General features: G+C 35.7%; 1 protein-coding gene across 1 annotated transcript; it reads left to right on the top strand.

Moving 5' to 3' along the window:
- The first annotated feature begins 13,102 nt into the window (after positions 1–13,102).
- Positions 13,103–14,118, top strand: LOC120129747 (pentatricopeptide repeat-containing protein At5g57250, mitochondrial-like). Its single transcript, XM_039147176.1, has one exon. It carries the CDS (start codon positions 13,299–13,301, stop codon positions 13,923–13,925), a length of 627 nt encoding a protein of 208 aa, XP_039003107.1. The 5' UTR covers positions 13,103–13,298; the 3' UTR covers positions 13,926–14,118.
- The last annotated feature ends 962 nt before the right edge of the window (positions 14,119–15,080 follow it).

Here is a 15,080-nt window from a genome sequence, read left to right as displayed (position 1 = left end):
AGATACAATTGCAAGGCTTTTAATTTGTTTTATTCAACATTTTTCCGGCACAACTCTAGTGTGTTTGCATGGAGCAGTCCGCCCGATCTTGCATTCAAAAACCCAATATTTTATTCTCATCATAATTTCCGTTATACAGTAGTAAAGTGCGTCTGAAACGCGATACACCGAATGCAATCGTCATCACAACTGAAAACGTAGTCACAACTCCAATTTATATCCATATATGTAACTGTCTAAGAATCATATAAAAAAACAATATTTCATTTGTTAGAAAAGTAAAAAATGGGGGCTAAGGGGAAGTCAAAAAGAGGGGTTAAGGGGCGTCTAATTCGGTGGAATTCGATGCATTTATATTTTGTTGAAAATGGTATTGACATAATTGTATTTTAGTCTCTATATACTTTAGGGTATTTAAGCTTCAATTATAAATATCCTAACTTATTTAATTTCAAAATCTCAAATTATTTTTTTTTCAATATTAGAGAGTTTTAGTGAGTGTTTTGTAAACACTTATAAATCTAAACATTAATTTAACTTTTAAAATGGATTGCAGTCAAGAAACTTTAGTAATTGTTATAACAATTTATTGATCTATTTAAATTAATCAATATAACTAATCAACTGTTAATAGCTCTAACAATTATTTCTCCCACCTATAACATGTATTTATTTTTAAAGGAAGTCGTCATGTAATTTTAATGATTTTACGCAAAGTCGTCTTATCTTCAAGGCGATTTTTTTAAATTCAAATTGAGACTAAAATTAAAAAAAATAAAAACGTAAAAACTGAAACAGTGTTTTTTTAATAAATTAAAGAAAATAATCCCATTTTACCTAAATTCATATGCATTATAATGACAATAGATAGTCAGAAATTAATTTCATCCCCTAGTTTTTTCCTAATAGCAAAATTAGCTGACTCTATTTTCATATGTAATAGGATGATGAAGGGGAGATAAGATAGTAGGCTGCCCTCAATGCTAGATTGAAAGCAACTTCCGTGAAAGACCTCCAGCAATTATGAATTATCTACCGTGAGACTCGATCTCACGAATATATGGTTAAGAGTCTTGGACGGGCAATTCATTACACACATTTCACAAATTTTGCATGTTCTTTGCCTCAGATACTCAAACACACATAACGCACACGTTGATTAAACAAATACACACGCACAAAGAACAATCATTAGGGTTTTAGATTAACTTCAATTTTGTTCTGATTCAATCCCTGTCTCTCATGAAATTCTCATGATTGCCCGTCAATTCCGTTATATCACCAACCAATGGTCCACAATCTAGGGAAACCTGCATCCGTCTAAACATGTTCACCAACTGCTCGATGAAAGTCCTCACTCAAACCCAACCCCCTTTTACCCTGTTAATCTCCCCTTTGACGCCTTCAAAAGGCTCAAACTACTTCTTAATTAGGCCAACTTAATGCTATCGATGAAGTTACACTGGCTCTGGCTCTCAAGGGATCTTGCGGTGATTCAAAACAGGGTACCCAAGTTCACAAATTTGCCATCACCTCTGGATAGAACAATTCTCTTCAACATATTTTGCCTCTGGTTTGAGAAGTTTTACTAGTTTGTGGATTATGGGTCTTGATAGACATTTGTTTGTATAGTGTCCCTATTAATACATGTTAATTTTATTGAAAGTTGAGAAATAATAATATCCCTTGAATAATAGCTCGGTCATCATCAATCATATTTTCAGATGATTTGAAATTATCTGTTGCAATCGGTTTTTTGGTGCAGGTTTATATGGCATCCATGTTTGAGAATCAATATAAGTTACTTGCTCGATCTGGAAACAAAGTACAAGAGGTATGGTTTCCATGAACTCGTAGCTCCGTCAACTGTCTAGCATCCAGCATAAGCCTCTATGGGAAACTTCTCCGATTCTCAGAAATATAAAATTTATCATCAAAATGATTTCGAACCACAAATTAGTTGTTTAGTTTCGTTTCAGTTTGACCCTCTTGAATGATAAATATATTGAGCAGGTCATTGTTGAAGCAACATTGGAGAAGGAAGATATGAAATCCAGAATTCAATCATGCACAAATAGAGTGGTATAGGGTTCTTTTTTCATACTACGGGGGTATTCCACCTAATTTGGGACACCTTTTATCCCCAAGGTACCACTGCACTTTCTTTCTGTTTGGACCTTGAAGGGTTTCTTTTGGGGTTGGAGTTGCATGCTCTTGTAGTGAAGTCTGGATTGGATAGTGAGGTTTTCGTGGGGATTGCTCTTATAACAATGTATCCGAGGTGGAAGAGTTTAGAGCAAGCCCGAATGATATTTGATGCGATGCGGAATAAAGATTTATAAAATTCAGGGGTAAAAATAAATTTTCAATAAAAAATACATGGATAAAATCTAAAATTTATGATAATTTTAAATTTTTAGGAGTGATCGCCCTTACCCTTCCCATCGAAATTCATCCCTAATTGTCATAATCATAATAAACACAAGAATTTCTAATTGTCGTAATCATAATAAATACAACGTAAGCGAAAATATAATCGTGATAGCAATCGAAAACCATGGATCATACATTCAAAAGAAAACAGAAGTATATTATCAATGACACACACTTAGTAACACCCTTTTTGCTATAACATTCTTTAAAATCCCTTTAATCCATGTGGAGACGATATTCACTCACTTTTATATTACTTGTTTGATTGTGTATACTTGCATATTTCGCGTTTAATTTATAGCACACACAACACACAACAATATGTTTGTAAAAATTGGATGATAAGTTTGTAACCTTCTTAATTTTTAGTGACTAATTTATAATATTTCTAATAAATAAGGGATCTATAATGTATTTTAACCAACAAAACAAACTCTCAACAATTTGAAGAAAATGGGCGTAATTGGTCCGGTCCAGACCAAAAACTCGACATTTTTACATTACTGAAATCAAATTCATCTGACATGTCTGCGAACCAAACAGAATATGGAATTGGATTCCAATTCAATTTCCTGCCAACCAAACATGTTTCAGATTCAGATTCCAATTCCTTCACAGATTATAATTCTCTCATAAACATTTCAGCGAACCAAACGCCACCTAAGAGTATTTAGAACATATATAACTTTGTAATCACTTTAACTTAATGAAAACAATTATTCATTTGTAACTTTTTAATTTTTAGACTAATTTATAATATTACTAATAATTGAGTGATTTATAGTGTAATTTAACGAAAAACAAACTCTCAATACTTACAAGAAAATTGTAGTAACTCAACAAGTGGTCCAGTCCAGATCATTGAACAATCACTAAAACAAAATTTATGTCTTTTCCCACAAAATTCTCTACTTCTTCCCTTCCTAAAATCCCACCTCTCCAAACACTGCTCAAACGAGGCTTCACTCCCACACTCAAATCCATCAACCAACTCCTCCTCTTCCTATCTTCTTCTCGAAGATTCAACGTCGTTATCCATCTCTACTCCCAGTTACAATATGTAAACACCAATTTTTGTCCATGCACCAATTCCACTAACGCTGCCCATGCCCCACCCATACCTGTCAGCCGCCAACAAGAAGCACCATATTGGGCACCACCAATTGCTTCCACCACCCATACTTGTCAGCCACCAACCTCTTTACCCATGCTACTCCACCATGTTGTGCCAGCAGCCCATGAGTTGCTCGATTATCGTTTCATTTTTTTTTCCTTTGTAATGAGTATATAACCCAACCGAAATCCATGTAAATGGGGGAGAAAATATAGCAATAAAATACAGAAAAGTTTCTTTCAACAATTGAAACACATTTTAGCAATCAAAAACATAATCGAATCCTAAGGTATTTCAGTTTGTATTTCGGTTTTTTTAGTTTATTTGTTCAATTCTTGAATGCAACTAATAATAAGAATTTTAGTTTATAATTTTGTTCTTAGCTTATGAAAATTCCATGGGTTCTAAAATAATAGAATTTGAAGAGCGACAGGGACATCTCACCTCACTGTCGATTGGGTTCGTCGGAGTAGCAAAGTTGTCTGGGAGGTGATAGGTTAGTTGGGGTCATCAGACCACCGCATATGGTGGTCGTTTCGTGGTTTGGTCCTCATCTGTGAAGAGATATCGTGAGTTATGGTTAGAGGTTTGTTTTCGTGGTGTTCCCCTCGTTTGGTAAGCCATCGGCCGGAGTAGAAAGGCCACCCATATAGGCTGGCCGAGGAGACGTGGGCTCCAATTTATTGGAACTAGCTACTGCGTCGCGAGGTGAAGAAAAAGAAGGCTAGGGATTCAAAATTAAAAACTCGGGCAGAATTGAAAATCAGGGAAAAAGATAATTGATTTTATGATAATTTTGGGTTAATCTCACATAAGGTCCTTTAATTTCTTGTCATATTTTATATTGGTCTCTTAAAGTTGTGGTCTATTCATGTTTAAGCCACTCCATTATCGTGTGTTTTAAAAAAAATCAATTACCAAACTTGTGCGGTTAATTACGTTGAGGCCCTCCCAATTCTGTCGTGTTTTTACACATTGGTCACCAAATCCTTGCGTCTAATCACGTTCAGGTCTCTCTAATATTACCTTGTTTTTACATTCTAGTCACCGAACCTCTACGTTTATTTTATTTTATTTTATTTTAGGCGCTTTATTTTCGTTATTTTCAATTCGATCACCAATATGTTATATTTTGTAATGATTTATGCCTGTAACTTTCATTTCCTTTATTTTAGTCACTATTAGTTTTTGATTTAGCCTCGATTATTTTAATTTTGCATTTGGATCCTTGTTTATTTTTTATTTAGCTATTATTTTATGTTTTCTTGCATTTTAGTCAATATAATTAGATTTTATTACAAATTTGGGCAACTTTATTTATTTTAAATTGTTTGTTGAGGCTCTAATTTGTTCATATTTATTTATTATATCCTTCTAGTTTTTGTTAATACTATTTTAATTCTTTAAATTTTTGTTTGTGCTATTTTGGTACTTTAAATTTATGTTTTTTGCTATTTAATCCCTTAAGTTTATGTTTTTCTCTTGTAGCGCATTCCTAGGATTAATTTGATCCATGAATTTTAATTCTTTCCAATTTAATCTTTTTTTTTAATTTTGAATTTTCTTTTATTCCTTTTATTTTTATTTTTACTTTTTAATACTAACTATTTTGTCTTTGTTTGTTTTATTTTTTAACTTTATTTATGATTTTTTAGGATAATTTTAATTGATCGAAAGGTAAACAATTATGATCGAATTTTTAAATTTTAATTCGGAATTAAGACAACCGATAAATTAAATGGTACAAAAAGGGCAGTTCAAGGGTACTAATCCTTCCTTGACTGTAACCGACTCCCGAGCCCGACATATTTCTGGTAAAATGCAGATCAGGTAAAATGGTATCCGATCAACCTAAATATTTTTTAAATGGTCAATGGTGACTCTAATATTTTATTTAAGTCGAAGCCAAATTCTAGGCCCACTTGAAAGACGGCCGCGACAGCTTGGTGACTCTACTGGGGACAGGTAAATGAGTCAGGCCTAAATTAATTTTCGCTTGTCTTTTTAAGCGAAAATGGTAAATTTTAATTTTAATTTATTATTTTGATTCTAATTATTTATCTTTGATTGGTACTGACATTTTTCTCAATGATTTCAGATTTTCAAAATTTTCATCTCAAGCTCTATACTCGAGCTTTGAACCCTGTTTAAGTGGGGGTGAAAGCGACGCTCTCGTGAGAATTTATTATCCGTATGGGCGAAGCAAGTAACCTTTGGGATTCATATACCTTATGTCTTCGTGTGAATTTATTCTCCGTATAGGCATAAGGGAATGTATCATCTCGAGTTTAACTTAGTCCACACAAGCTTGTAATGAGCTTAGGACTAAGGGTCTGGCAAGCCCAAGGGGGCACCAGCAAGGAGAACTCGAGTACCTTTTCTAGAACCTAAATCGAGAGATTACAGGGAATTAGAGCCCACCCCAAAACCTCATTTCAAACCCTAGGTTGCTTTGATATATTTTCCTGCTTTATTTATTGTTCAAAGCATGTGAAGTAGAAATTTATGCGGTTAGGAGTGGTTCAAAATTAACATGCAGGATAGAGATCATATCCGGGTAGGAATAATAAGCATGTTGGGTAGATATCATGTGGGGTAGGACTATTATTATCATTTTGATTATCATCTTTATCTCACTAACTTTTTTCCTTTTATTTTTGTCTTCTTCTATTTTATTTTATTTTTTATTTTATCATTTACATCATCCAAAAGAAGTGTTGATCCAACAAAAACGTGTTCGTTAAACATAAATAATTTGCATTAATGGACAAAGGGGTTGTAATACAAGAGATGAAAAATGAAAACAGTCGGCAAGGCGACTATGTGTCACATTCAATCCAGAAGACATAGTACCCACAATTGAAGAGTATAGCACTATGTTGCATTGTAAAGGTCATAATGAACCGGTTTACACCAAGCACATCAAAAATCAACTTTGGGTTGGCAAAGGTTGCAGGGGCAAGATGAAGGTGACTGGTCTGGATAATTTTTTCAAAGACAACAAGAACAAGATGGCAAAGCCATAGCTGAAATTGAAGGCAATTGTTGATAAATTCAAGAAGCAAGCAAGTGAGGTATAGATAGCTCCTTTTGATGGAGGGCTCCAATGGCACTTTTGTTAGGAACAAGCTCAGCAGAGTGAAAGCCGGAGATGCAGTCATTCGAGACTTTTTTGGGGGCAAGCAGCTCATCACTTGCACAGTTTAGCCAAAAGAGTCATAAGGGTTCGACAGAATATTCAACCGGTGACAGACGAAGGTAGAAGACTAGTCAACCTGTCAGAAGCTGTCAGTATATATTTTGTCTCTTAAGAAATAGCACATTTGTCCCAATAAAGATTATTTATAATAACAAACATGTTTTCGGATCAATGCCTCGAACATTTCATGCATTTTTGCATTTTGCATCTACATTTCATTTTTAAGCATTTTCATAAACATGAAATTTTTTCATGGAGGACTCGATGAAGTAACCACATGACACCACATGGAAGCAAGATTTGAATAATTAAAAGAAAATTTGAAATAAGTACAGTGGAAGCCTGATTAGCTGATTATAGGACTAAGACTGTCAAGACGATCTGAGAAAAGAGTCCCCATATCCTAAGGACTACGATGTTGAAGCTATTTGCAATTACCACATAGGAAGCTCCATACATTTCTCTGAGAACTATAAGACACTGGAGCGCAAGATTCAAGACCTGATGGATTCAGGGGTATGGATAATCGAAGAAAGGGGCATTGCATCTACCATTTGCATTGAGAGCATTGTCTTGTTTGAACACGCTTTTGATCTTTCATGTTTGCTTAATATTTTAAACGACTGAATTTATGCTACCTTCTAAGGTGGAATAATTGAACAAATTTTAATCTTTAATTCTTCTAATATTAAATGAATTGAGAATTCTTTTAATTCTTCAAGAATTATAGATTCTTGACATATGGCAAGATTAGACCTTTCTTATCCTCTCTCAAACCCCAAAATAAAATACCTTGATTCTTTACCCAAAATAACTCATGGTCATTACCAAAAGATCATATTTTGACATTACCACCCTTTGAAACTTTTGAACCTTTCTTTAAGTCAATAAAGTCACACCATTTTATTTTTAGACTCAAAATTGACTTTTTATACCAGTAAAACCAAAGGCATTGAGTTGTTCATTTGGGCATGAGTATTCTTCTAAGACACAACTTGGGGAATCTCGCAGGGAGCCTGAACATTGAGACATGTTGGGAGCAAGAAGCAGAAAGAAGAATTCATTCAAAATAATTCTATCATGCAATAATTACATTGTTTTCATATGAATAAAATTAATCATGAAAATCTATCCCCCTGGGGATACCTCTTCTGTGAAGACTTCCATGTATGAGATGGTGAACGACTTTGTTTAATTTATCCATATATATATATATCCCTTGTTGTCCCTTTTTGAGCCTATAGTATTTTTTTCTCTGATTCAACCCTAACCAAGGATCACCCTCCACATTGGGGGGCAAGGTGGAGGAAATCTACTTGCACAAGTGAAGACATAAAATTAGAGTAGATACCGAAAGGTGAACTAAACGCCAAGTGCAAAGATCAAATCAAAGCAGAAAGAAAAAAAAAGAACAAAAATCAAAAAGAAAAGAAGCAAAAAGAAAATAAACAAAGAAAAAGGAACAAGAAACACACGTAAAGATTCCCTCAAGTCAAATTGCGCATCAAGCTTCAAACTATGAGATTGATCAAGCACAATTATTCCAGAATCACTTCACTCGAAGATCATAGAGCATCAAGAGAGAGAGACATACAAACAGATTCAAATTGAGCAAGACAGGATTGAAGGCATCAGAATGAATTGATCCTTTGTTTAATACCCTGAAACACTTATTTGGGCCTATTTATCCTTTTCTTTCATAACCATGAACCATGGCCTACATTACGTGCCTTAAAAAGTCCCTTCTAATCATACATGGATTTCTAAACAGAGGAAACTATCTTCAGATTTCATCTCGCACATCAAGATTAATCTTTATTTACAAAAGGTTTTCTAAAATCTTTAATGCATGATAGAGAAAAATAACAAAGGGGGGTTCAAGACGTAAATTTCGAATGACGTTTTGAAATCAAAGGAGGATTCGAGTTGAAAACCTGAAAAGGTGGCTCAAATATAAAAATGGTGTAGCTGAGGCGATCGCACAAATTCCTTGATAAGACATTGCACAATCCGAGTGTGACCATGAGAGTTGGGAGCCGGAGAACACTTCCAGTGGAGAAGCATACAAACTACCCTGTCAAATCAGTGAACATCAAATAAATAATAAGGCCAAACCATTAACCAAACATAATAAGCTGAGACTTTTTTATCCTTTCCTTACTTAACCATTTCCCAAAGATAGCTTTGATCTTGACACTTGTCAAATAGTTTTAATTTATTGAAGGATTAACAGTGTAATTAATTCTTTGATGTCCAATGAACTTTAGTTTCATGATTCGTCTCAATTATGAAACCGAGAAAGGAGCACTATTTTCAAAAAATTTTGATCAAACATTTTTCAAAACTCTTCTAATTGATATTTTCAGATCTCAAAAATAAAAGAAGAAAAAAACACTTTTCAAACAAGACATTCTCTCTAGAGTAGATCTTGGTATTTGACATGTGACTCTCAGACATAAAGCTTATGCTTAGAATCAGTGCTAAAGCAATAGATGAGGAACTATGAGGGCATTTTTGAATCATCAAATGTTGGGGCATCTATTGAGAATCAACATCGAATATCAGGCCATCTTTGGGAATTCAATATCCTTGTACGAATTATCAGATCTTCTGAAGGTCTTTCCTCCACATGCGGGAACAAGCAGACAAAGCACAAGACTCCGCCCAGGAGATTAAACAAGAGTTAATTCATATTGCATGCATCTTAGACATATTTAAGAGCATCACATTCATCATTTTTGCATACATAATATTTTGCAGCTTTTAGAGTCAATTTCGACTTCACAATGAAGGATATTGGACTCAACAAACAACTTTTCAGTTTCAATCAGAGTTAATTTCAACTTCACAGCGAAGGATATTGGACTCGAAGCGACACAATTTACTCGAGATTGGATTTCAACTTCACAACGAAGGATATCCAACTCAAAGCCAAACAAGATTGGATTTCAACTTCATGACGAAGGATATCCAATTCAAGGCTCAACTTCGCAACGAAGAGGCCATCCACGATTTCAACTTCATGACGAATGATATCGTGCTCACAAGCAGTATTGGATTTCAACTTCACAACGAAGGATATCCAATTCAAAGCTCAACTTCATAGAGAAGGGGTTTCCCAGTTTCATTCAGAGCCAATTTCAACTTCACGGCGAAGGATATCTAATTCAAGGCTCAACTTCACGACGAAGGGGCCATCCACGATTTTAACTTCACGACGAAGAATATCGTGTCCATCAGCAACATCCTTAGATTGGATTTCAACTTCACGACGAAGGATATCCAATTCGAGGCTCAACTTCACGACGAAGGGACCATCCACGATTTCAACTTCACGACGAATGATATCGTGTCCATCATCAACATCCTTAGATTGGATTTCAACTTCACGACGAAGGATATCTAATTTGAGGCTCAACTTCATGACGACGAGGCCATCCACGATTTCAACTTCACGATGAAGGATATCCAATTAGAGGCTCAACTTCACGACGAATGGGTCATCCACGATTTCAACTTCACGACGAAGGATATCCAATTAGAGGCTCAACTTCACGACGAATGGGCCATCCACAATTTCAACTTCACGACGAATGATATCGTGCTTACAAGCAACAATGCAACCCTTGGATTTTAACTTCACGACGAATGATATCCAATTCAAAGCTCAACTTCACAACGAATGAGCCATCCATGATTTCAACTTCACGACGAAGGATATCGTGCCCACAAGTAGCAATACAACTCGAGATTGGATTTCAACTTCACGACGAAGGATATCCAACCCGACCTGATCTCCCCATCACGTAGGAGCCATGTCAACTCCAGATAACCAGTCATCCTCATCACGTAGAACCGTGTTATCACCCTTAGATGGCATGTTGTCCTCATCGCGTATGAATCGTGTCATCACCCGGCTTGATTTCCTCATCACGTAGGAGTCGTGTCAACCCCAGATAACCAGCCGTCCACATCACGTAGAAACCGTGTTATCACCCTTAGATGGACCGTCGTCCTTATCGCGTATGAACCATGTCATCACCCGACCTGATTTCCTCATCACGTAGGAGCCATGTCAACCCTTAGATGACCAGAACTCTTCATCACGTATAAGCAGTGTCGTCCTCAAAATCAAACACTATCAAGTTTCTAAAACCAAAAAGAAGAACCGGACAAAAATTGGTTATCTTTTTCGTCTTTTCTCTATTCTTGTTAACATAAGAATGTGCAAAGAGGGGTAGTTGTAAACACCAATTTTTGTCCATGCACCAATTCCAGTAACGCTGCCCATGCCCCGCCCATACCTGTCAGCCACCAACAAGAAACACCATGCTGGGCACCACCAATTACTGCCACCACCCATACTTGTCGGCCACCAACCTCTCCACCCATACTACTCCACCATGTTGTGCCAGGAGCCCATGTTGTGCCCATGAGTTGCTCGATTATCGTTTCGTTTTTTTCCTCTGTAATGGGTATATAACCCAACTGAAATCCATGTAAATGGGGGAGAAAATATAGCAATAAAATACAGAAAAGTTTCTTTCAACAATGGAAACACATTTTAGCAATCAAAAACATAATCGAATCCAAAGGTATTTCAGTTTTTTTAGTTTATTTGTTCAATTCTTGAATGCAACTAATAATAAGAATTTTAGTTTATAATTTTGTTCTTAGCTTATGAAAATTCCATGGGTTCTAAAAAAATAGAATTTGAAGAGCAACAGGGACATCTCACCTCACTGTCGATTGGGTTCGTCGAAGTAGCAAAGTCGTCTGGGAGGTGATAGGTTAGTTGGGGTCGCCAGACCACCGCGTATGGTGGTCGTTTCGCGGTTTGGTCCTCGTATGTGAAGAGATATCGTGAGTTGTGGTTAGAGGTTTGTTTTTGTGGTGTTCCCCTCGTTTGGTAAGCCACCAGCCGAAGTAAAAAGGCCGCCCATATAGGGTGGCCGAGGAGACGTGGGTTCCAATTTATTAGAACCAGCTGCTGCGTCGCGAGGTGAAGAAAAAGAAGGCTAGGGATTCAAAATTAAAAACTCGGGCAAAATTGAAAATCATGGGAAAGAGAATTGATTTTATGTTAATTTTAGGTTAATCTCACATAGGGTCCTTTACTTTCTTTCCATATTTTATATTGGTCTCTTAAAGTATTGGTCTATTCATGTTTAAGTCACTCCATTATCGCGTGTTTTTAAAAATCAGTTACCAAACTTGTGCGGTTAATTGCGTTGAGGCCCTCCCAATTCTGTCATGTTTTTACACATTGGTCACCAAATCCTTGTGTCTAATCACGTTCAGGTCCCTCTAATATTACCTTATTTTTACATTCTAGTCACAGAACCTCTACGTTTTTATTTTATTTTATTTTAGGCGCTTTATTTTCGTTATTTTGAATTCGATCAACAATATGTTATATTTTGTAATGATTTATGTCTGTAACTTTCATTTCCTTTATTTTAGTCATTATTAGTTTTTGATTTAGCCTCGATTATTTTAATTTTGCATTTGGATCCTTGTTTATTTTTTATTTAGTTATTATTTTATGTTTTCTTGCATTTTAGTCAATATAATTAGATTTTATTATAAATTTGGGCAACTTTATTTATTTTAAATTGTTTGTTGAGGCTCTGATTTGTTTATATTTTTTTATTATGTCCTTCTAGTTTTTGTTAATACTATTTTAATTCTTTAAATTTTTGTTTGTGCTATTTTGGTACTTTAAATTTATGTTTTTTGCTATTTAATCCCTTAAGTTTATGTTTTTCTCTTGCAGCTCATTCCTAGGATTAATTTGATCCATGAATTTTAATTCTTTCCAATTTAATCTTTTTTTTTATTTTGAATTTTCTTTCATTCCTTTTATTTTTACTTTTTAATATTAACTCTTTGTCTTTGTTTGTTTTATTTTTTAACTTTATTTATGATTTATAGGATAATTTTAATTGATCGAAAAGTAAATAATTATGATCGAATTTTTAAATTTTAATTTTAATTTTAATTCGTAATTAAGACAACTGATAAATTAAATGGTACTGAACGGACAGTTCAAGAGTACTAATCCTTCCTTGACTGTAACCGACTCCCGAATCCGACATATTTCTGGTAAAATACAGATTAAGTAAAATGGTATCCGATCAATCTAAATATTTTTTAAATGATCGATAATAACTCTAATATTTTATTTAAGTCGAAGTTAAATTTCGAGTCCACCCGAAATACAGTTGCGACATAATCCAACAATATCAATGCCGATCCCCAAACTCACTCAATCCTCACTCGCTCTCTCCTCAAATTGCAAAGATTCGTAGAAGCCGAGCATTTCATCAGTATCCAGACTTCAAAATCTAACCAATTTCCCCAGATATCGATTTCGGGATTCTTAAATTCAAGGGTTCGGTATCATCCAGAACAACCCAGAAAAGGGTCTTTTTCTGTTGAAGGATTGGTTAGCGGATTCTGGTACTTTGCCTTCTTCTTTTACGTTTTGTTCGTTGATTCATAGTTTTGTATCTCAAGGGAATATGGATAGCAATTGAGGTGTTGGAGTTGATGACGGGTGATAGTGTTAGATACCCTTTTGATAATTTTGTTTTTAGTTCTGTCATTGCTAGTTTTTGTAAGACTGGGAGACTTGATGTTGCGCTTGAATTTTTCAAAAATTGTGTGAATTTAGGAGCTTTAAGGACTAATGTTGTTACTTATACGTCTCTGTTAAACGCTTTCAATCGGTTGGGTAGATTTGATGAGGCTTGTGATTTGGTTTCTAGTATTGAAAAACAAGGGCTGGCTTTGGATGTTCTTTATAGCTGTTGGATTTTAGGGTACTTTGGAAATGGGTGTTTAGTGGAGGCTTTGAAGAAGCATAGACAGATGGTGGACAGAGGAATTAATCCGGATATCGTATGTTACACTATTCTTTTCGATGGATTCTCGAGGAAAGGCAGCATGGACAAGGCTGTTGCGTTTCTGAAGATGTTGAAAGATGGGGTGCTGCCCAATGTGATTACGTGTACGGTAATCATGTTAGGATTTTGTAAAGAAGGGAAATTGGAGAAGGCATCTACATTGTTCAAGGAAGCTCAAGATATGGGGATTGAAGTGGATGAGTATATGTACGCAACACTGATTGATGGAGCTTGTTGGAAAGGAGATTTTGACTGTGTCTTCCATCTGTAGGGTGAAATGGAGAAGAAGGCCGAGTGTTATTACTTATAACATAGTCATTAACGGTTTGTGTAAGGTTAGGAGGACATCTGAAGCTGATAACGTATTCAAGGAGGCAGGTGGTGATATTATAGCGTACAGTACTCTATTGCATGGTTACACTGACGAAGGGAATGTGGAAGGGATTTTTAAGACGAAAGGAAAATTGGATGAATCAGGGCTCCGTATGGACGTCGTTGCATGTAACATTCTTATCAAAGCACTGTTTATGGTTGGTGCATATGAAGATGCCCGTGCACTCTACCAAGCAATGCCGGAAATGGATTTGAATGCAGATCCAATTACTTATTGCACAATGATTGATGGCTATTGTAAAGCGGGTAGAATAGAGGAGGCACTTGAGGTATTTGATGAGTTTAGGATGTCTTTAGTTTCTTCTGTTGCATGCTATAATTGCATGATTAGTGGGCTATGCAAAGAGGGAATGGTTGATATGGCGGTTGAGGTGATTATTGAACTTTGTGACAAAGGTTTGGTTTTGGACATGGGTATCTCTATGATGTTGATCCGGGCAGCTTTTGCTCAAACAGGTGCAGTGGGGGTTATGAATATTGTTTACAAACTCGAGAATTTTAGGTCAGACGCTCACAATAGTTTATGTGGTGATGCTATACTTTTCTTGTGCAAAAGAGGTTTTGTTGAAGCTGCAAGTGAATTGTACTCTGTGATAAGGTGGAAGGGTTTAATATTGATGAAAAGTTCCTATAATCTCTGACTGAAAAAGCTTATTTACGGTGGGAAAATGTCTCTAGTTGGGCCTTTTCTTAATTTCTTCCTAAAAGAGTATGGCCTTGTTGAGCCTATTGTTTGCAAGATTTTGGCACAATACCTGTGTCTTAAGAATATCAACACTGCACTACGGTTCCTCAAGAAAATGAAAGAGCTGGTATCAACAGTCATTTTACCTCCCTCGGTTTTGAAAAGCCTTGTGAAAGAGGGTAGGTTATTGGATGCATATAAACTTGTCTTAGAAACCAGTGAAAGTTTCCTTGCTATGGATGTGGTTGGTTACTCTATCCTGGTTCATGCCCTTTGCAAGTAAGGAGACCCTAATCAAGCCTTAGATATGTGTCGAAACGGTCTTTTACCCGAGCGGGGGGAAAGTTG

The sequence above is a fragment of the Hibiscus syriacus genome, unplaced genomic scaffold (genome assembly GCF_006381635.1).
Source record: "Hibiscus syriacus cultivar Baekdansim isolate YM2019G1 unplaced genomic scaffold, ASM638163v2 tig00110503_pilon, whole genome shotgun sequence".
In the NCBI taxonomy this organism is placed as follows: Eukaryota; Viridiplantae; Streptophyta; class Magnoliopsida; order Malvales; family Malvaceae; genus Hibiscus; species Hibiscus syriacus.
This window is presented reverse-complemented; position numbering and strand designations above follow the sequence as displayed.

Bases quoted from the DNA above. Each gene is read 5' to 3' on its own strand.
- LOC120129747 (XM_039147176.1), top strand. From the start codon at position 13,299: ATGACGGGTGATAGTGTTAGATACCCTTTTGATAATTTTGTTTTTAGT.